The sequence below is a fragment of the Sebastes umbrosus genome, chromosome 6, assembly GCF_015220745.1.
Source record: "Sebastes umbrosus isolate fSebUmb1 chromosome 6, fSebUmb1.pri, whole genome shotgun sequence".
Taxonomy (NCBI): domain Eukaryota; kingdom Metazoa; phylum Chordata; class Actinopteri; order Perciformes; family Sebastidae; genus Sebastes; species Sebastes umbrosus.
Window position 1 is genome coordinate 17,559,995 of NC_051274.1, and position 15,470 is coordinate 17,575,464.

The 15,470-nt window shown below is 38.3% G+C and overlaps 1 protein-coding gene across 1 annotated transcript; it reads left to right on the plus strand.

Moving 5' to 3' along the window:
• The first annotated feature begins 194 nt into the window (after nt 1-194).
• On the plus strand, nt 195-15,067 carry LOC119490659. The gene is made up of 15 exons (XM_037774176.1): nt 195-347; nt 1,699-1,837; nt 1,935-2,063; nt 4,470-4,570; nt 5,059-5,240; nt 5,419-5,639; nt 5,737-5,835; nt 6,524-6,603; nt 9,694-9,853; nt 10,557-10,685; nt 11,410-11,540; nt 11,889-12,015; nt 12,111-12,208; nt 14,406-14,580; nt 14,678-15,067. Exons 2-15 carry the CDS (start codon nt 1,699-1,701, stop codon nt 14,788-14,790), a joined length of 1,884 nt encoding a protein of 627 aa, XP_037630104.1. The 5' UTR covers nt 195-347; the 3' UTR covers nt 14,791-15,067.
• The last annotated feature ends 403 nt before the right edge of the window (nt 15,068-15,470 follow it).

A 15,470-nucleotide genomic window follows, 5' to 3' on the forward strand; every position in this document is an offset into this window, starting at 1 on the left:
TGAGAATTAAAAGTAGGTCTATTTAACATAAAAATGCTGTTGCAGTGTACTTTTTTATTTTATTTTGTTATTTTCATTCTTTTAAAGTCACTAGAATGTAGGAAACAAAGTCTCTGAAACTATTTTTCATGATAGAGCTTGGTGTGCTGTATGTATCAATATGGGTGTGGTTTCCTTTCTTCAAACACTTTGACTTGACTAAGTTCCCAGTAGGATCGAAACATAGTCAGTAAAAATTGTGGCATAGAGTAGAAGATTTATTACTAACACAAGTGAAGAAACACACTGGGAGAAGAACAAAATACAACCAAGAGCAGTCAGAAGACAACATCCGTGATCTGGACAAGGTAGGCATATGTCTCCAGATAATTTTATATCTATAATACACTGTTTTTTTAAATATGCTCACTTTCTAGTGGCCTTCAATACTTCTTTAACATGCAACATGGAACCAACATTTGTGAATGGACTCTTAGTCAGTGGTAGAATAAGTATTTAGATCCTTTACTAGCCCTCTGAGACCCACAATAGACCCGTTTTTGTCTTTTTTAGGGGGGTACAGTGGGTCTTTAGGGGGAGATAGCAGGTCAACAGTAGATGTTACATAGAAATGGTGTACACCATCTGAAAGCTGGGAACCTGAAGATTAATTTGAGATGCAGCTCAGCACTGTGTGTCAAGCTGTTCTAGTCATAAATCAGAAAAAAACATGAATGAATGAATTATTTAAAATAAATTGTGAAAGTGTATAAGGGTTTAGAACATTATGATAGAAGTATATGATGGTCATTCCAATGCTCAATTATGTCCCAATTTTGGGGTTGATATCATTTGTTACACAGTGCTGAGCTTTCATTTCATTCATTTGAAAGCTCAGCACTGTGTGTCAAGCTGCTTTAATCATGAATCAGAAATAAACATGAACAAATAAAAAATACATTTTTGAATTTTATAAGGGCTAAAACATTATGATAGAAGTATATAATGGAAATTCCCATCCTCACTTATGTCACATAAGTTGTTGCACCAATTCTTTGGGTTGATATCATTTGTTACACAGATTTTGTGCTAAATTTAACTATTTTTTCCAATTGAGAATTGATAAAAAGATCAATAATCCCTCCAAAATACCACATGAAGACACCAAGACCTTGAGGAACACCATAGAAAAAGCCATGCTTTGATTTGGTATTAAAAACTTTTGACATTTGGAGATTTCTGCAAGAATTGCATTTTTCAACGATTGGATGACGAACACTTCTGCAAACTGCTCAGAAACCCCCTTATTGTCAATATACCTTTTTTTGTTTGTTTAAGAAAACTGGTTTAAAGACACACCATATGTATATACTTTTCTCCATATATACGTGGGAGAAGAAGTATTCAGATCCTTTACTTAAAGGAACAGTGTGTAGGATCTGGCGGTATCTTTTCTCAACCCATAACAAAAACACTTAATCCTTCAGTTTATCAGAAACAATTCAAATTCAAAATCCTCAAATTTGGAAATACAAGGTTTTCCCTGAACAGGAAGAGTATGAAAAATGACTTCAACAAATCATCTTAAAAAGTATTTTTTACTTTTAAGATGATTTGTAGAAGTGATTTTCTAAGATAATTTGACTTCAGTTTGATTTCACAATGATCATATGTTTTGTAGGTTTTGAGTCTTTTCTTTTTTTCTCTTTTCTTTTAAAGATGGATGTATTTTCTCGACCAGAACTGTTTGATTTCCACGGAGTCTGGATGACTCACTATTTCACAGACAACTGGGAGAACGTTCAAAACTTTCAGGCCAGGCCAGATGATATACTCCTTGTATCATACCCCAAAGCAGGTCAGTTCACAAACATGAATAGAATGTGCTTTTCTTTCATTCATTTTATGATTATTGTACTATATTATCTTTTTATATTCCTCCCTCTTTCTTTTAGGAAGCACGTGGGTCTCCTACATCCTTGACCTGCTGTGTTTTGGTCAGACATTTCCAGAGCGTGATACATCCATCCCTCTCACTGCAAGGGTGTTACACTTGGAGATCGCCATCACTTCTCTGCAGCTAGGTTGAATAGTAATAATAGTAGCTCAGCCTATTACTGTAAGCTACTGAGATGTCTCACCCAGGAGTTCTTACCATTTGCTGTGTGTTGCGTTCCTTACAGAATTCGCAGACATGTTCTTCTGTTTTAGAATCACAATCCATTTATTGGCTTCACCGTGCATAAACGTCCATCTCCATTTTCCACAGATAACCAAACACACATAAGGCGTAGAGCATGACAAACAAGTGTTAGTGCTTCAGTTGTCAAAAACCAGAGTGCAGGAGAGTAGACGCAGCAAAAACATATTGCTACCTGACAACATCAGTGACTTTCCTTACATACGTGACTCGTGAGACCAGGATATTAACACAGCGAGACCTAATGTACACACAGAGAATAACAATTGCATTTTATGGTTATTCTAACACCATATTTGTCTCTTACACTCACCATATTTCTTATGTCACAAACATACAAACACTTTTACGCAATGGTGGTAATTCTCAGCCTTTTACTTAAATCAGTAAACTAAATTGTTCACATTGAATCACATGCCATTGTGTTGTATTGTAAAGGTTGTGTGACAGGGAGTGTGAGATAACCCAGTGAGCATTTTTCCGTTGAAAAGATGTTTAAAAAATGACTATGGTCACCGGTGAAAAGATATTTAAAGTTGGTTTAAAAGTGAAACTTTTTCCGAAAACTATTTGAAGACGCTTGAACGTTCACTTTTAGACCATAATTCACCGGCATTTGCAATAGTGAAATGCTTCATCCTCTACATTGTGCTAATAATAGCCTATCGTCATTTTGTAGCCTAATTAAGAAACCACATTCAAATTTCTCAGTTGAAAGCCGGTATCCCGGTTAAATATCTAAATGTAAACGTTTAATCAACGTCTTCAAATAGTCGGTGGAAAAACGTTCACTTTTGAACTAGTTTTGAACGTCTTTTCACCACAACAATTTTTTTAAACGCCTTTTAAATTTAAAACACTGTAAAAGTAGCAGTAATTTACATATACAGTAAAGTCATACTAACACATCAACAGTTTCCACTTAAAAGACAAAGAAAACCACGTGAGACAGGCTGCAATTAATTTAAACAATCTAAATAAAAACAATTTAAATACAACATGAACAATGTTCATTAAATACAATAAATATTTTTGTCAAAGCCATCCCCACTGGACCTCTGCAGGAGCCTGTTTCAGGTGGTCTGCCATATGGTGGTACAAGTAACATTAGTAAAAAGAAATATTATCATCGGGAAAGGGTGAATGTCCATCAAGGGTCACTTTTGAACCAATTTTGAACGTCTTTTCACCGGTGACCACAGTCCTTTTTTAAATGTCTTTTCAACAGAAAATGCTCACTGAGGAGGGTATCCTATCTCTATTACACAGTATCACATTGTTTGTATGTTGCTGTATGACAAATAACAATGTTTCAGTCCTCTTCTTGTTTGCACATGACACTTTGTTGTTTTCACTCCCGACCCCATCCAAACTGTATGTAGCCCCCCTAGCTCGTGTATTTTCGATGCAAAATGGCCTAAAAATCAATTTTATAGGACACATCGACAGCTCGCAAAACCAGACGCATTAGCAACCCAACATTACACACAGGTGTGGTGAAAATAGTCTGGCAGCATGTTTATGTTTACTGTTGGTCCACGCTGCAGTACGCTACAAGCTAAAATGTTAACGCTACAAACTAGTAGCCAAGCAAGCCCACATCGTGAGCAGTATAAAATAAAACTAATAGTGCTAATTTCTGGATTGCTTTATTGAAATACAGTAGTACAAGTACTTACAAAGTATGTAGTTAGCGTGAAGCTTGCGTTTGTGTCGTCAGCTCATTCACAAAAGCACACTTTCTTATGTATTTTACAGAATGTATAGCACTGCTCCTATTATGACGAAATGGAAACTTATTGTTGGAAGCACACAGCTTTGGCTATATAGTTCCAGATTTAGGACATTTTATATGAAACATTAAATGCGTTGAAATTACATCTTTGTGTAGACCACATTTCTCGGACCAGTGCAATATGACTTTGGAGAAATATACCTTCACATGCTAATCAGGATTGTCTCTCTTTCAACCTACAACTGAAAAATTAACAAAATGATTAAACAAATGTGTTTTGTGACACGTTGATGTTGTAATCGCATTTTAGTTGGTTGAAAAGAGGGCAAAAAGAGGTCTTAGACATTCAGACCGAGTATCAACCAGTTTTCAACTAGAAATCAACATTGAAATCCGGGTTGGTAGTCACTGGGTGCTTAATGATAATTTGTGCATTTATCTTCATCATGGTATCTTAACATTTGATGTGTATTTGCATTGTGTTGTATTACATTCACTGATATGTACTATTTCAATAATTTACAGGATTAGGGCCTTCTCCATCCATGATCACAGGAACAGAGGATCTGGACAAGTGCTCCACCTCTCCTCGACTCATTAGGACTCATCTCCCAGTCCAGTTTTTGCCAAAGTCCTTTTGGGAGCAAAACTGCAAGGTTACAAATGCCTTTTCAGTACAGTATCAATAGTTGACAATTGTACTTTTTCAACCAAATTCCCTTTGTTATACAAAATTAAGAGAAACATAGGTGTGGACATATTCTCAAGAATTTAAAGCCAGGGAGATGATTCAAACTGCCCACATAATGCATTTCATACAGATTTACAAGTTTGATTAAACCAAACTTTATGATCAGGATTATGCGTACAGGAATTATCAAAGGACTGACTACAGATCTTTACCAGGTTTATGTTTATTTTATTTTTTTAAAACTGTGTTTAACTTCAGCAAAGAGACTTCCGCAGCATATAGGATTTCTCATTTCATGTGAAGGCTGAATGATGATAAAAGGAAACAATGACATCTGATGCATGGGTACCTCCAGCTACAAGTACAGCTGATTCATGATCATAAACACTTAGGTATTCCATGTTTCATGCAATACTGCTCTTCAGATAATGTAAGTGTTTTCTTGTTGTGTAGATCGTCTACGTGGCCCGCAATGCAAAGGACTCTGTGGTGTCTTATTTCCATTTCGAACGCATGAGCGAAATCCACCCAGAGCCTGGAGAGTGGAGCAGCAGTTGTTTTTGTGGGTTGTCTTTGTGTAAGTTTGTATGTAACTTAGAGTTCTCATACTATTCAAGTTACTTTTCCAAAACGGAGTGGAGTATGAAAAGGGACTAATCTAGATTATTTCTCCTAAAATAAGAGGAATAGATGTATAGTAATACAGAAATTAGCAAAAACTGACTTGGTGGAAGTGAATGTTCGTTAGATGAGAAGATTGATACCACTTTCGCCTCTGAGCGATTTTTTTTTTTAAGTTTGTGTGTATCTTAGTTCTCATACTATTCAAGTTACTTTTCCAAAACGCTGCTGTTTCCAGGATACTGGACGTGAAATGGACAAACTCTGCTGCTTTCTTGGTTTGTCTCCTTCATCTGAGGAGAAGGAAAGAATTACAGGCAGAGTTCAGTTTGATGGTATGAAAGAGAACAACATGGTCAACCAGTCATCGTTCCGAGCGCTGGATTTCAAAAAGTCTTCCTTCATGAGGAAAGGTATAGTGAATAGTGAGATGCAATACATGCGGCATGACACAAAATCAGATCATCACATTTAGCTAAAACACCTGTATGATTTTCTGTCCTTCTCCAGGGAAAGTTGGTGACTGGAAGAACCACTTCACTGTGGCCCAGCATGAAAAGTTTGATGAGGACTACAAGCAGAAAATGAAGAATCCTTCACTGCAGTTTCGTACTGAAGTTTAGAGGCCTATGCATAATGTCCTGAACTGTTATTAATTTGATAAAGTTGATGTTACATGTTAAGTGATAATAAAAATGAGGAATAATCTATATTTTAATTCCTAAAACTTCTTACAGAAACTGTTTACATGACCTCTGGGGCATTAATGGTTGTTGTACCCTGGTCTAAGCTGGCCGATGCTGCGCTATGATTGGCCAGTCTGCGTTCAAGAGGCGGGACTTACCTAAGGGTCAATTATACAACAGATGACAACCTTGTTATCATAACACATAGGACTACAAACACTACAACAGACAGGCCTATATATGTAGATATATAGTATATAATTTATATATGAATAACATATTAACTTCCATCACTTAGTTTTAAGGCAAAGTGACGAGTAACTTGAATGGTATAATTATGACGGTTTCAGTAAACAGCAGTGTTTAGTGAATATAAAGGCTATTTGAAGGCTACTTATGCATTCAGTCGTTCTGCTATTGTCTGCTACTTTTTTTTCTCGCTGTTTTATTACAGTGGCCGACGGCCGTGTCTCCTTTACACATATTACGTGCTTTACTTCCTCGTAAATCTTCCATTAAAAGCTGTTGCTCACTTGGTTTAAAGTATGCGGACCGCGTTTACTCCATTTCAGCATCATTAAATCTGTGATCGACCTTGTGGTCTGTTGCAGAAAGCCGTGAACGTGCATCTATCCGAATTACTTACACCTGGCTCAACCTAGTCGCACCTCCTCAGCCTGGCTTGGCCTACGTGAAACCTATTAAGCCAGGATGAACTGACTAGACTAGGTCAAGGGTCTCTGTTATCCTGGATTTCTTTATTCTGCTTTTGTGAAACAGGCCCCTGGTCTCACGTATATACACCGATCAGCCATAACATTTAGACCACTGACGGGTGAAGTGAAATAACATTGAATATCTCCTTACAATGGCACCTGGCAGTGGTTGGGAAATAATTGGCAGCAAGTGAACATTTTGAACTTTGAACTTTGTGTTGGAAGCAGAAAAAATGGCCAAGCGTAAGGATGTGAGCGACTTTGACAAGGGCCAAATTGTGATGGCTAGACGACTGGGTCAGAGCATCTCCAGAACTGCAGCTCTTGTGGGATGTTCCTGGTCTACAGTGGTCAGGACCTACCAAACGTGGTCCAAGGAAGGAAAACCAGTGAACCGGCGACAGGGTCAGACCCAAGGCTCATTGATGCACGTGAGGAACGAAGGCTGGCCCGTGTCTTCCGATCCAACAGAAGAGCTACTGTAGCTCAAATTGCTGAAAAAGTTAATGCTGGTTCCGATAGAAAGGTGTCAGAACACACAGTGCATCGCAGTTTGTTGCGTATGGGGCTGCGTAGCCTCAGACCGGTCAGGGCGCCCATGCTGTCATAATGTTATGGCTGATCGGTGTATATATATAGGTAAGGAAAGTCACTGATGTCATCAGGAAGCAATACGTTGTTGCTGCATCTACTCTGCCGCAGTTTCAACTGAAGAAGAAGATGTCGTCGGGTATTTGGCAAAGAGATTTTGAATGCTGAAGCTGATAATATAAATCCTTGTATTCTGTATATTTGATTCTTGCCTATGAAAGATGTTCAGGTTACTCGAGGTCAGAATAACAAATAAGTGAGGAGCCAGCAGGTCGAAACCAGTTGTCTCAGAGAATATTAGGGAGACGTCCGTTTGTTTGTTCTTCAAGGTTAGATACACTCCTTGCACCACAACACCCACGCATGTTGTCAGTATATTTTCATTAGGGTCAGCAGACTGGCCGTTGCACGTTCCAAAGGTGAGGACATGAGACACTTCTCCTCCTTGACAGGTTAGAGCCAATTAGATGTTAGGGCGATGTGACGAAACCTGTGTATGAAAGAGGCAAACTTCCTGTTATTCGCCAGTTGTTTTCACTCTCAACCTGCATGTTGTTGACTGGACCACTCACTGCTCTTGCAATTACTTTGCTTGTGACCAGAGAATAAATCTACCAGAACGAGAGAAGTTGTTGGCTGAATTCTTCCGGAGAACCTCATCAGGCTTCCAAATATTACACGCTAACAATTGGTGACCCCGACGTGATTGGTTGACCTGGATAAAGAAAGGACGGTGACGTCCGTTTTCCCGGACTCCAGCCGAAGGCCCGGCGGCGTTCTCAGCGTTGACAACAGGGGCCCTCATAAAGAATGGTAAGCAGACAACCTTTTGTTCTAATGAATAAAATGTCTGTGAATTGGATAAACTAAAAGAATTGTTGTCAATAGCAGAATACGTCTCTGTCCATAGTATAAAGAATATTAAAGAAAAGTTTCAAATATAGGAACTGGTCACATGTAAAGTAAAAGCACATATTTCCACTGGTTTTTAAGAGGGAAAGAGAATAAGTGTCCGCTGGTAGGGATTAGGTAAAAGAATAAAGAGTTTTTGAAGGACAAAGGGACGCTCGTTGGAGCTACCGGAGGTCGACTCTTAGTCGGTAGAAACCCAAGTTGAAGTCCGTATGGTACGTTGATACCTCAAGTCACGGAGCGACGGGTTCCTCGTGCACGGTCAGTTTAGAGTATTCCGCTGAAGAAGCGATGCCGCAAGAGGCGAGGAAATAAGGACACAGGGAAAGTTTTGTTGTTTTCAATGCACTGTGCGGGTGGGTTTTGTAGATCTTGAGCCCTCTCTAGAGCCAGTTGTTGTAAGAGTAGAGTGCTTAAAGTGTGTTTGTATGTCGGAAGTGAGTGGTGAAGCACGAGAGGGAGAGCGACGGCGACGGGAGCAAGTAATGTGATCAACAAAGAAAAAGTTAAATGTTCGGTTTGTCCGTTCTGGGCTACTGTAGAAACATGGCGGTGCAACAAGGCGCACTCCGTGAAGAGGACCTGCTCCCTATGTAGATATGAATGGCTCATTCTTAGGTAATGAAAACACAACGACTCTTATTATCAGGTGATTATTCACTAAAGAAATATGAATATTATATTCCATTTATGCCAATAGATCCCCCTAATTGTTACACGACTTTGTTGAATACTCAATTCTGATTGGTCAATCACGGCATTCTGCGGTCTTTTATTTCTTTATAGACTCTGGCTGACTGTTTTTGTGTCAAATGATTGATTTCTTAAGTAAGTAGCCACCGCTCCACATCGGGGTGAGCGGAGGGGTCTCTCATCGCATTGAAGGGCTTTCTTTCACAACAATGACCGGCTTGCTGTACATTATCTCTTACTTCTTACACACTGGTCTTTTAAGTAAAAGTACCATTATTTCACTGTGAAAATACTCATCATGTATTCAAACCTTATTTAAAATGAGCACAACCTTAACATGCAACATAGACATTAATGCAGCAGTCATATTAATCCAAATACATCAAATATAATAGTAAAACACTGACAGTACAAAGCACAAAGAGTAAGCCTACTTTGACTTTTGATACTTTTACTTAACTACTTTATATACTGTTGGGTAGTTTAAACTACAGCAATGCATCATATTCTATGAGATCATCATATGATTGTAGAGTCTCTGTCCTGTGAGAACCACATATCTCTAAAAAGTCAACTTTTCATGAGCTCAGAAAAACAGCCCTGTTTTCAGCTTTGTGACAATGCAAGGGTGGGACGGGGTAGGAGGTTGAAATAGTTTATTTATTTCAAGAAGTAGGAGAATTTCTCAATCAATAACATAACCATTCAATCCTTCAATTTATCAGAAAAAAACCCAATTCAAAATCCTCAAATTTGGAGACACACTTCAACAAATCATCTTAAAAGTACTTTTTACTTTTTAGGATGATTTGTAGAAGTGATTTTGATTTCACAATGATCATATGTTTTGTAGGTTTTGAGTCTTTTTTGTATCTTTCTTTTTTTTTAAAATGGATGCATTGTCTCGAGCAGAACTGTTTGATTTCCATGGAGTCCCGATGACTCAGTATTTCACAGACAACTGGGAGAACATTCAAAACTTTCAGGCCAGGCCAGATGATATACTCCTTGTATCCTACCCCAAAGCAGGTCAGTTCACAAAAAATAACACAATGTGCTTTGCTGATATGATAGCTCTGGATTAGATGTGTTTATCGAGGTGTTGGGAATATTCTATTTGATTATCCTGTATTCCCCCTTGGGAATCAATACAGGTTTATCTTTGATTCAATTTAAGATTATAGTTCAATCAGGAGACCCGTATCGAATGAACAATATTTTATTACATGGTGCATGATAAGAAGAATAGTGCAAAGTCTTTGGCAATTAGACTACATCGTGATGTAGTATATCAAAGGGGCGAATGATGCTGTGGTGAGATTAGGTATATTCCCCCTGGAGTCTAGACACTGGTGGTGGTGGTGGTCAAAGGAGTAGCTGAAGATCCAATGAAGGGATGTAGCAGGCCTGGGCACTGAATATGATTAAGCCTGGAGGTGATAGGGTGGAGGCGGGTTGCATCGAGTCGCACTGAAATGTCAACTGACAGTAGCAGTGAGGAGTTTTAAGATTTTTTATTTGATTGCAACGATATGATTGGCTCAGGGAGAGTGTGGCCGAATCTGTTTGGTTATCTAACAGTGAAACACCCACGGTCGGTTGATAGAGTAGGAGCCAGTGAGAGACAGAGAGACAGAATGAATGAGAGTGTAAGGAGGGTCTTTCTGACTGAAATTTCGCATAAGCTTCATTACTATATTATCTTTTTTATTTTCCTCCGTCTTTCTTTTAGGATCCACGTGGGTCTCCTACATCCTTGACCTGCTGTATTTTGGTCAGACATTTCCAGAGCGTGAGACATCCATCCCTCTCACTGAAAGGGTGTTACACTTGGAGATCGCCATCCCTTCTCTGCTAATAGGTTGACTTAACAATCACATACTCACTGTTATAGGAGCTCAGCCTAATACTGTAAGCTACTGAGATGTCTCACCCAGGAGTGACCTGTTGACGCGCATTGCTAATTGTTAACCTACCATACGCTACCATTTGCTGTGTGTTGCGTTCCTTACAGAATCTGCAGACATGTTCTTCAGTTGTAGAATAATAATCATTTTTTTGGCTTCACCTTGCATAAACGTGAAGAAAGTGTATTTCCATTTTCCACCAATAACCAAACACACAAAAGTCATAGAGCATGACAAACAAGTGTTAGCGCTTCAGTGTTCAAAATCTCTTTGCCAAATACCTGACGACATCTTCTTCTTCAGTTGAAACTGTGGCAGAATAGACGCATCAACAACGTATTGCTACCTGACGACATCAGTGACTTTCCTTACCTATATATATATATATATTTATATACATGAGCCCAGGATATTAACACATATTTCTTATGTCACAAACATACAAACACTTTTACGCCATGGTGGTAATTATCAGCCTTTTATTTAAATCAGTAAACAAAATTGTACACATTGAATCACACGCCAGTGGGTTGTATTATAAAGGTTGTGTGACAAGGAGTGTGAAATAACTTAATGATAATTGTTGCATTTATTTTCATCATGGTATCTAACGTTTGATGTGTAGTTGCATTGTGTTGTACTACATTTACTGATTTGTACTATTTCAATAATGTTCAGGATTAGGGCATTCTTCACCGATGATCAGAGGAACAAGGATGCTGGACCGCTGCTCCACTTCTCCTCGACTCATTAGGACTCATCTTCCAGTCCAGTTTTTGCCAAAGTCCTTTTGGGAGCAAAACTGCAAGGTTACAAATGCCCTTCAAATACAGTATCAATAGTTGACAATTGTACTCTTTCAGCCAAATTCCTGTGTTATACAAAATTAAGAAATAAATAGGTGTGGACATATTCTCAAGAATTTAAAGCCAGGGAGATGATTCAAACTGCCCACACAGTTTATTCATACATAATGCATTTCATACAGGATAACAAGTTTGATTAAACCAAACTTTATGATCAGGATTATACGTACAGGAATTATCAAAGGACTGACTACAGATCTTTACCAGGTTTATGTCTCTCTAACTGTTACATTCTTCATGTTTCATGTAATACTGCTCTTCAGATAATGTAAGTGTTTTCTTGCTATGTAGATCGTCTACGTGGCCCGCAATGCAAAAGACTCTGTGGTGTCTTATTTCCATTACCAACGCATGAGCAAAATCCAGCCAGAGCCTGGAGAGTGGAGCAGCTACCCCCAGCGATTCATGGAGGGAAAGAGTATGTAGGAACTGTCTTAAACAAGCTTGTATTGGAGATGCACAGATATCCTCAACACTCTTCATGATCTTTCATTTATTGTTCTGTTGCTTCAGTGCCGTTTGGATCCTGGTACGACCATGTGAGCGGCTGGTGGGAGAAGAAACAGAGTCATCCAAAACTCCATTACATGTTCTATGAAGATCTGATTGAGGTAATTTAATAGTTTTATGTGTTGTCTTTGTGTAAGTTTGTGTGTAACTTTGAGTTCTCATACTATTCATGATAGTATAGTATTCTAATCATATCTGAAGTAAGGCAAGGCAAGGCAAGGCAGCTTTATTTGTATAGCACATTTCAACAACAGGGCAATTCAAAGTGCTTTACAGAAACATTCAAGAACATTGCGACAAAATGCAAAAGAACATTAAGAAATAATTAAAACAGTTATAAAAACATAAAAACATTAAAACATTAAAGATTAGAAAATAAAAACAAGCTAAAAATAAAAGCTAGGATAGAAGCTAAAATTGCATAAAACTCAAAAGAGTAAAAGTTATAGTGCAGTGTCAGAATGAAAGGCACCCGCAAACAGGAAAGTTTTAAGCTTTGTTTTAAAAGAAGTGAGAGTTGGAGCGGTCCTGCAGGTTTCTGGGAGCTTGTTCCAGATATTTGGTGCATAAAAACTGAATGCTGCTTCTGCATGTTTAGTTCTGACTCTGGGGACACTAAGCAGACCTGATCCAGATGACCTGAGAGGTCTGGATGGTTCATAACACAGCAGAAGATCAGAAATGTATTTTGGCCCTAAACCATTTAGTGCTTTGTAAACCAGCAGCAGTATTTTGAAATCAATTCTCTGAGAGACAGGGAGCCAGTGTAGAGACTTCAGAACTGGACTGATGTGATCCACTTTCTTGGTCTTAGTGAGGACTCTAGCAGCAACGTTCTGAATCAGCTGCAGCTGTCTGATCGATTTTTTAGGAAGACCAGTAAAGACACTGTTACAGTAGTCAAGTCGGCTGAAGATAAATGCATGTACTAGTTTTTCCAAATCCTGCTGAGACATCAGTAGACTATTTCTCCTAAAAAAAGAGGCTGTATGTATAGTAAATACAGAAATCAGCAAAAACTGACTTTGACGAAGTGAATGTTCGTTAGATGAGAAGATTAATTCCACTCTCATATCTGTCCATTGAAAAAGCTCCAGCCAGCAGACAGTTAGTTTAACGACTGGAAGCAGCTAGTCTGGTTATGTCCAACGGTACCTCTCAAGCTCAATAATTAATACGTCTTATCTGTACAAAAACTGAACCTAAATTGGCGAAATGTTTTTACACTTTTATTTTTGTACAGATTAAACAACAGAATCAATGTTATATGTGGCAAAAGGTGCTAGTATCTTCTTCATTGTGGCTCAGGAGGTTGTCCACTAATCGAAAGATCGGTGGTTCGATCCCCGTCTCCTCCAGTCCGCAGTTATGCATGCACAATGATACATAAGTGCGCTGTATGTTTCAGTTTGTTTGGGACCGGAGCCATGGCGGAAAGAAAAAAGAAAACGCTCAAAAGCATGGCGCTAGCCCTACTAAACCTGAGGGGACGCACCCTATTTTTGTCCTGATAATGCTACACTGTGAACAACAAATCTGTGTTGGAATCAGCAGGAGGAGAGTTAGTAACGTTACTTGTTAGCAGCCAGTGGGCAGCACATGTTCAAATGTAATCTCGTAAAATTAAGTTTTTGGCGAGAACTTGAATAAATCCAGTTGTTTGAATGAGATGTTTTCACAGCAATATAAAATAGACATTAGAGAGGGAATTATGAGCTATTTAACTTCCTAACAGCTTGCCAAGATTTTTTTTACTCAAAGCAAATATTTAAATAATCATAATCATTTGAATTGTGTTTTTATGCAAATAAACACTATAGATAGCAAAGTACAGTACTTAAAATAGGGCTTCCCTGGAAGCCACAGTGTAATTTGAACACTGTAATTTACCATGTATACAATGATTTTTGTGTAAAATATATTGAACATTGAATGACATCAGATCTAAAATGTTATTCCTTCATTTAGAGCATAGATTTCAAAAGTGGCAGATAAAATTTCTGAGTGGCAGACAAAAAGAAATACTTGCCTGACACGGTGGCAGTCAGTGAAAAAAGTTAATTTCAGACTCTGCATACAGCTTATTAATTAAACACTGGTATCAGATCGGTATTCAAGATCGGCTGATGCCCAAAGCCCTGGTATCGCTATCAGGACTGAAAAAGTTGGATCGGTGAGTCCCTGGTTGTCTGAGCATGTGTTTGTGTGATTTAGAATCTCCCTGTTCAGGTTACTTTTCCGAAGCTCTGCACTAGCTGGTGATAGAGTGATGATAATTTTTGACTTTTGTGTTTCCAGGATACTGGACGTGAAATGGACAAACTCTGCTGCTTTCTTGGTTTGTCTCCTTCGTCTGAGGAGAAGGAAAGAATTACAGGCAGAGTGCAGTTTGATGATATGAAAGAGAACAACATGGTCAACATGTCATTGTTTGGAATGATGGATTTCAAGAAGTCTTCCTTCATGAGAAAAGGTACAGTGAATAGTGAGATGCAATACATGGGGCATGACACAAAATCAGATCATCATATTTAGCTAGAATACCTGCCTGATTTTCTGTCATTCTCCAGGGAAGGTCGGTGACTGGAAGAACCACTTCACTGTGGCCCAAGATGAAAAGTTTGATGAGGACTACAAGCAGAAAATGAAGAATCCTTCACTGCAGTTTCGTACTGAAGTTTAGAGGCCTGGCCTGGCTGAGCATAATGTCCTGAACTGTGATTCATTTGATAATAATTTGATAAAGTTACTGAGTCAGATATTAAATTTGATTGACAAGAACAATGTATCATCTGTACAAGACATTTCTTCTCATAATGATAACGACTGATGTTATAAAACCATCAAAAAATTAGCAAAAAGATTTACAAAAATCAAACCTTGATGAATGTCAGTCTTTGACGTTTATACATTTGACCCATGTTAAATGTTATATTTACTGATTAGATTTTTAAAAAAAATCCTGAAACTTAATTACAGATGATTGCAGTGGCAATTCAATTTTTTGGTGTTATGCATAAAGACTCATCTTCCTGTACAGTTTGTCCTTTTGGAAGCAAAACTGCAGATCAGAAATTGAGTCAGGGGTGATACTGTAGGAAGTTACTATTTGATCATGCCTGTTACTGAATATCAATCTTAATTAAACCATCAATGTTTGACCTTCACCGTGCAGAATGATGTATGTGTGTGCAGAGTTCATCTTCACATTCATCAACTGAAGAGGAACGTTGTGCTCCACTTGAATTCAGAGTTGAAGATGCGTACGTACAAGCATGATTTTGTGATATCACAACTAGTTTGGAGCCAATCCGGCTCCATTTTATAACTTACACAAGTGTGATTTGGAAACTTGATTCCTCC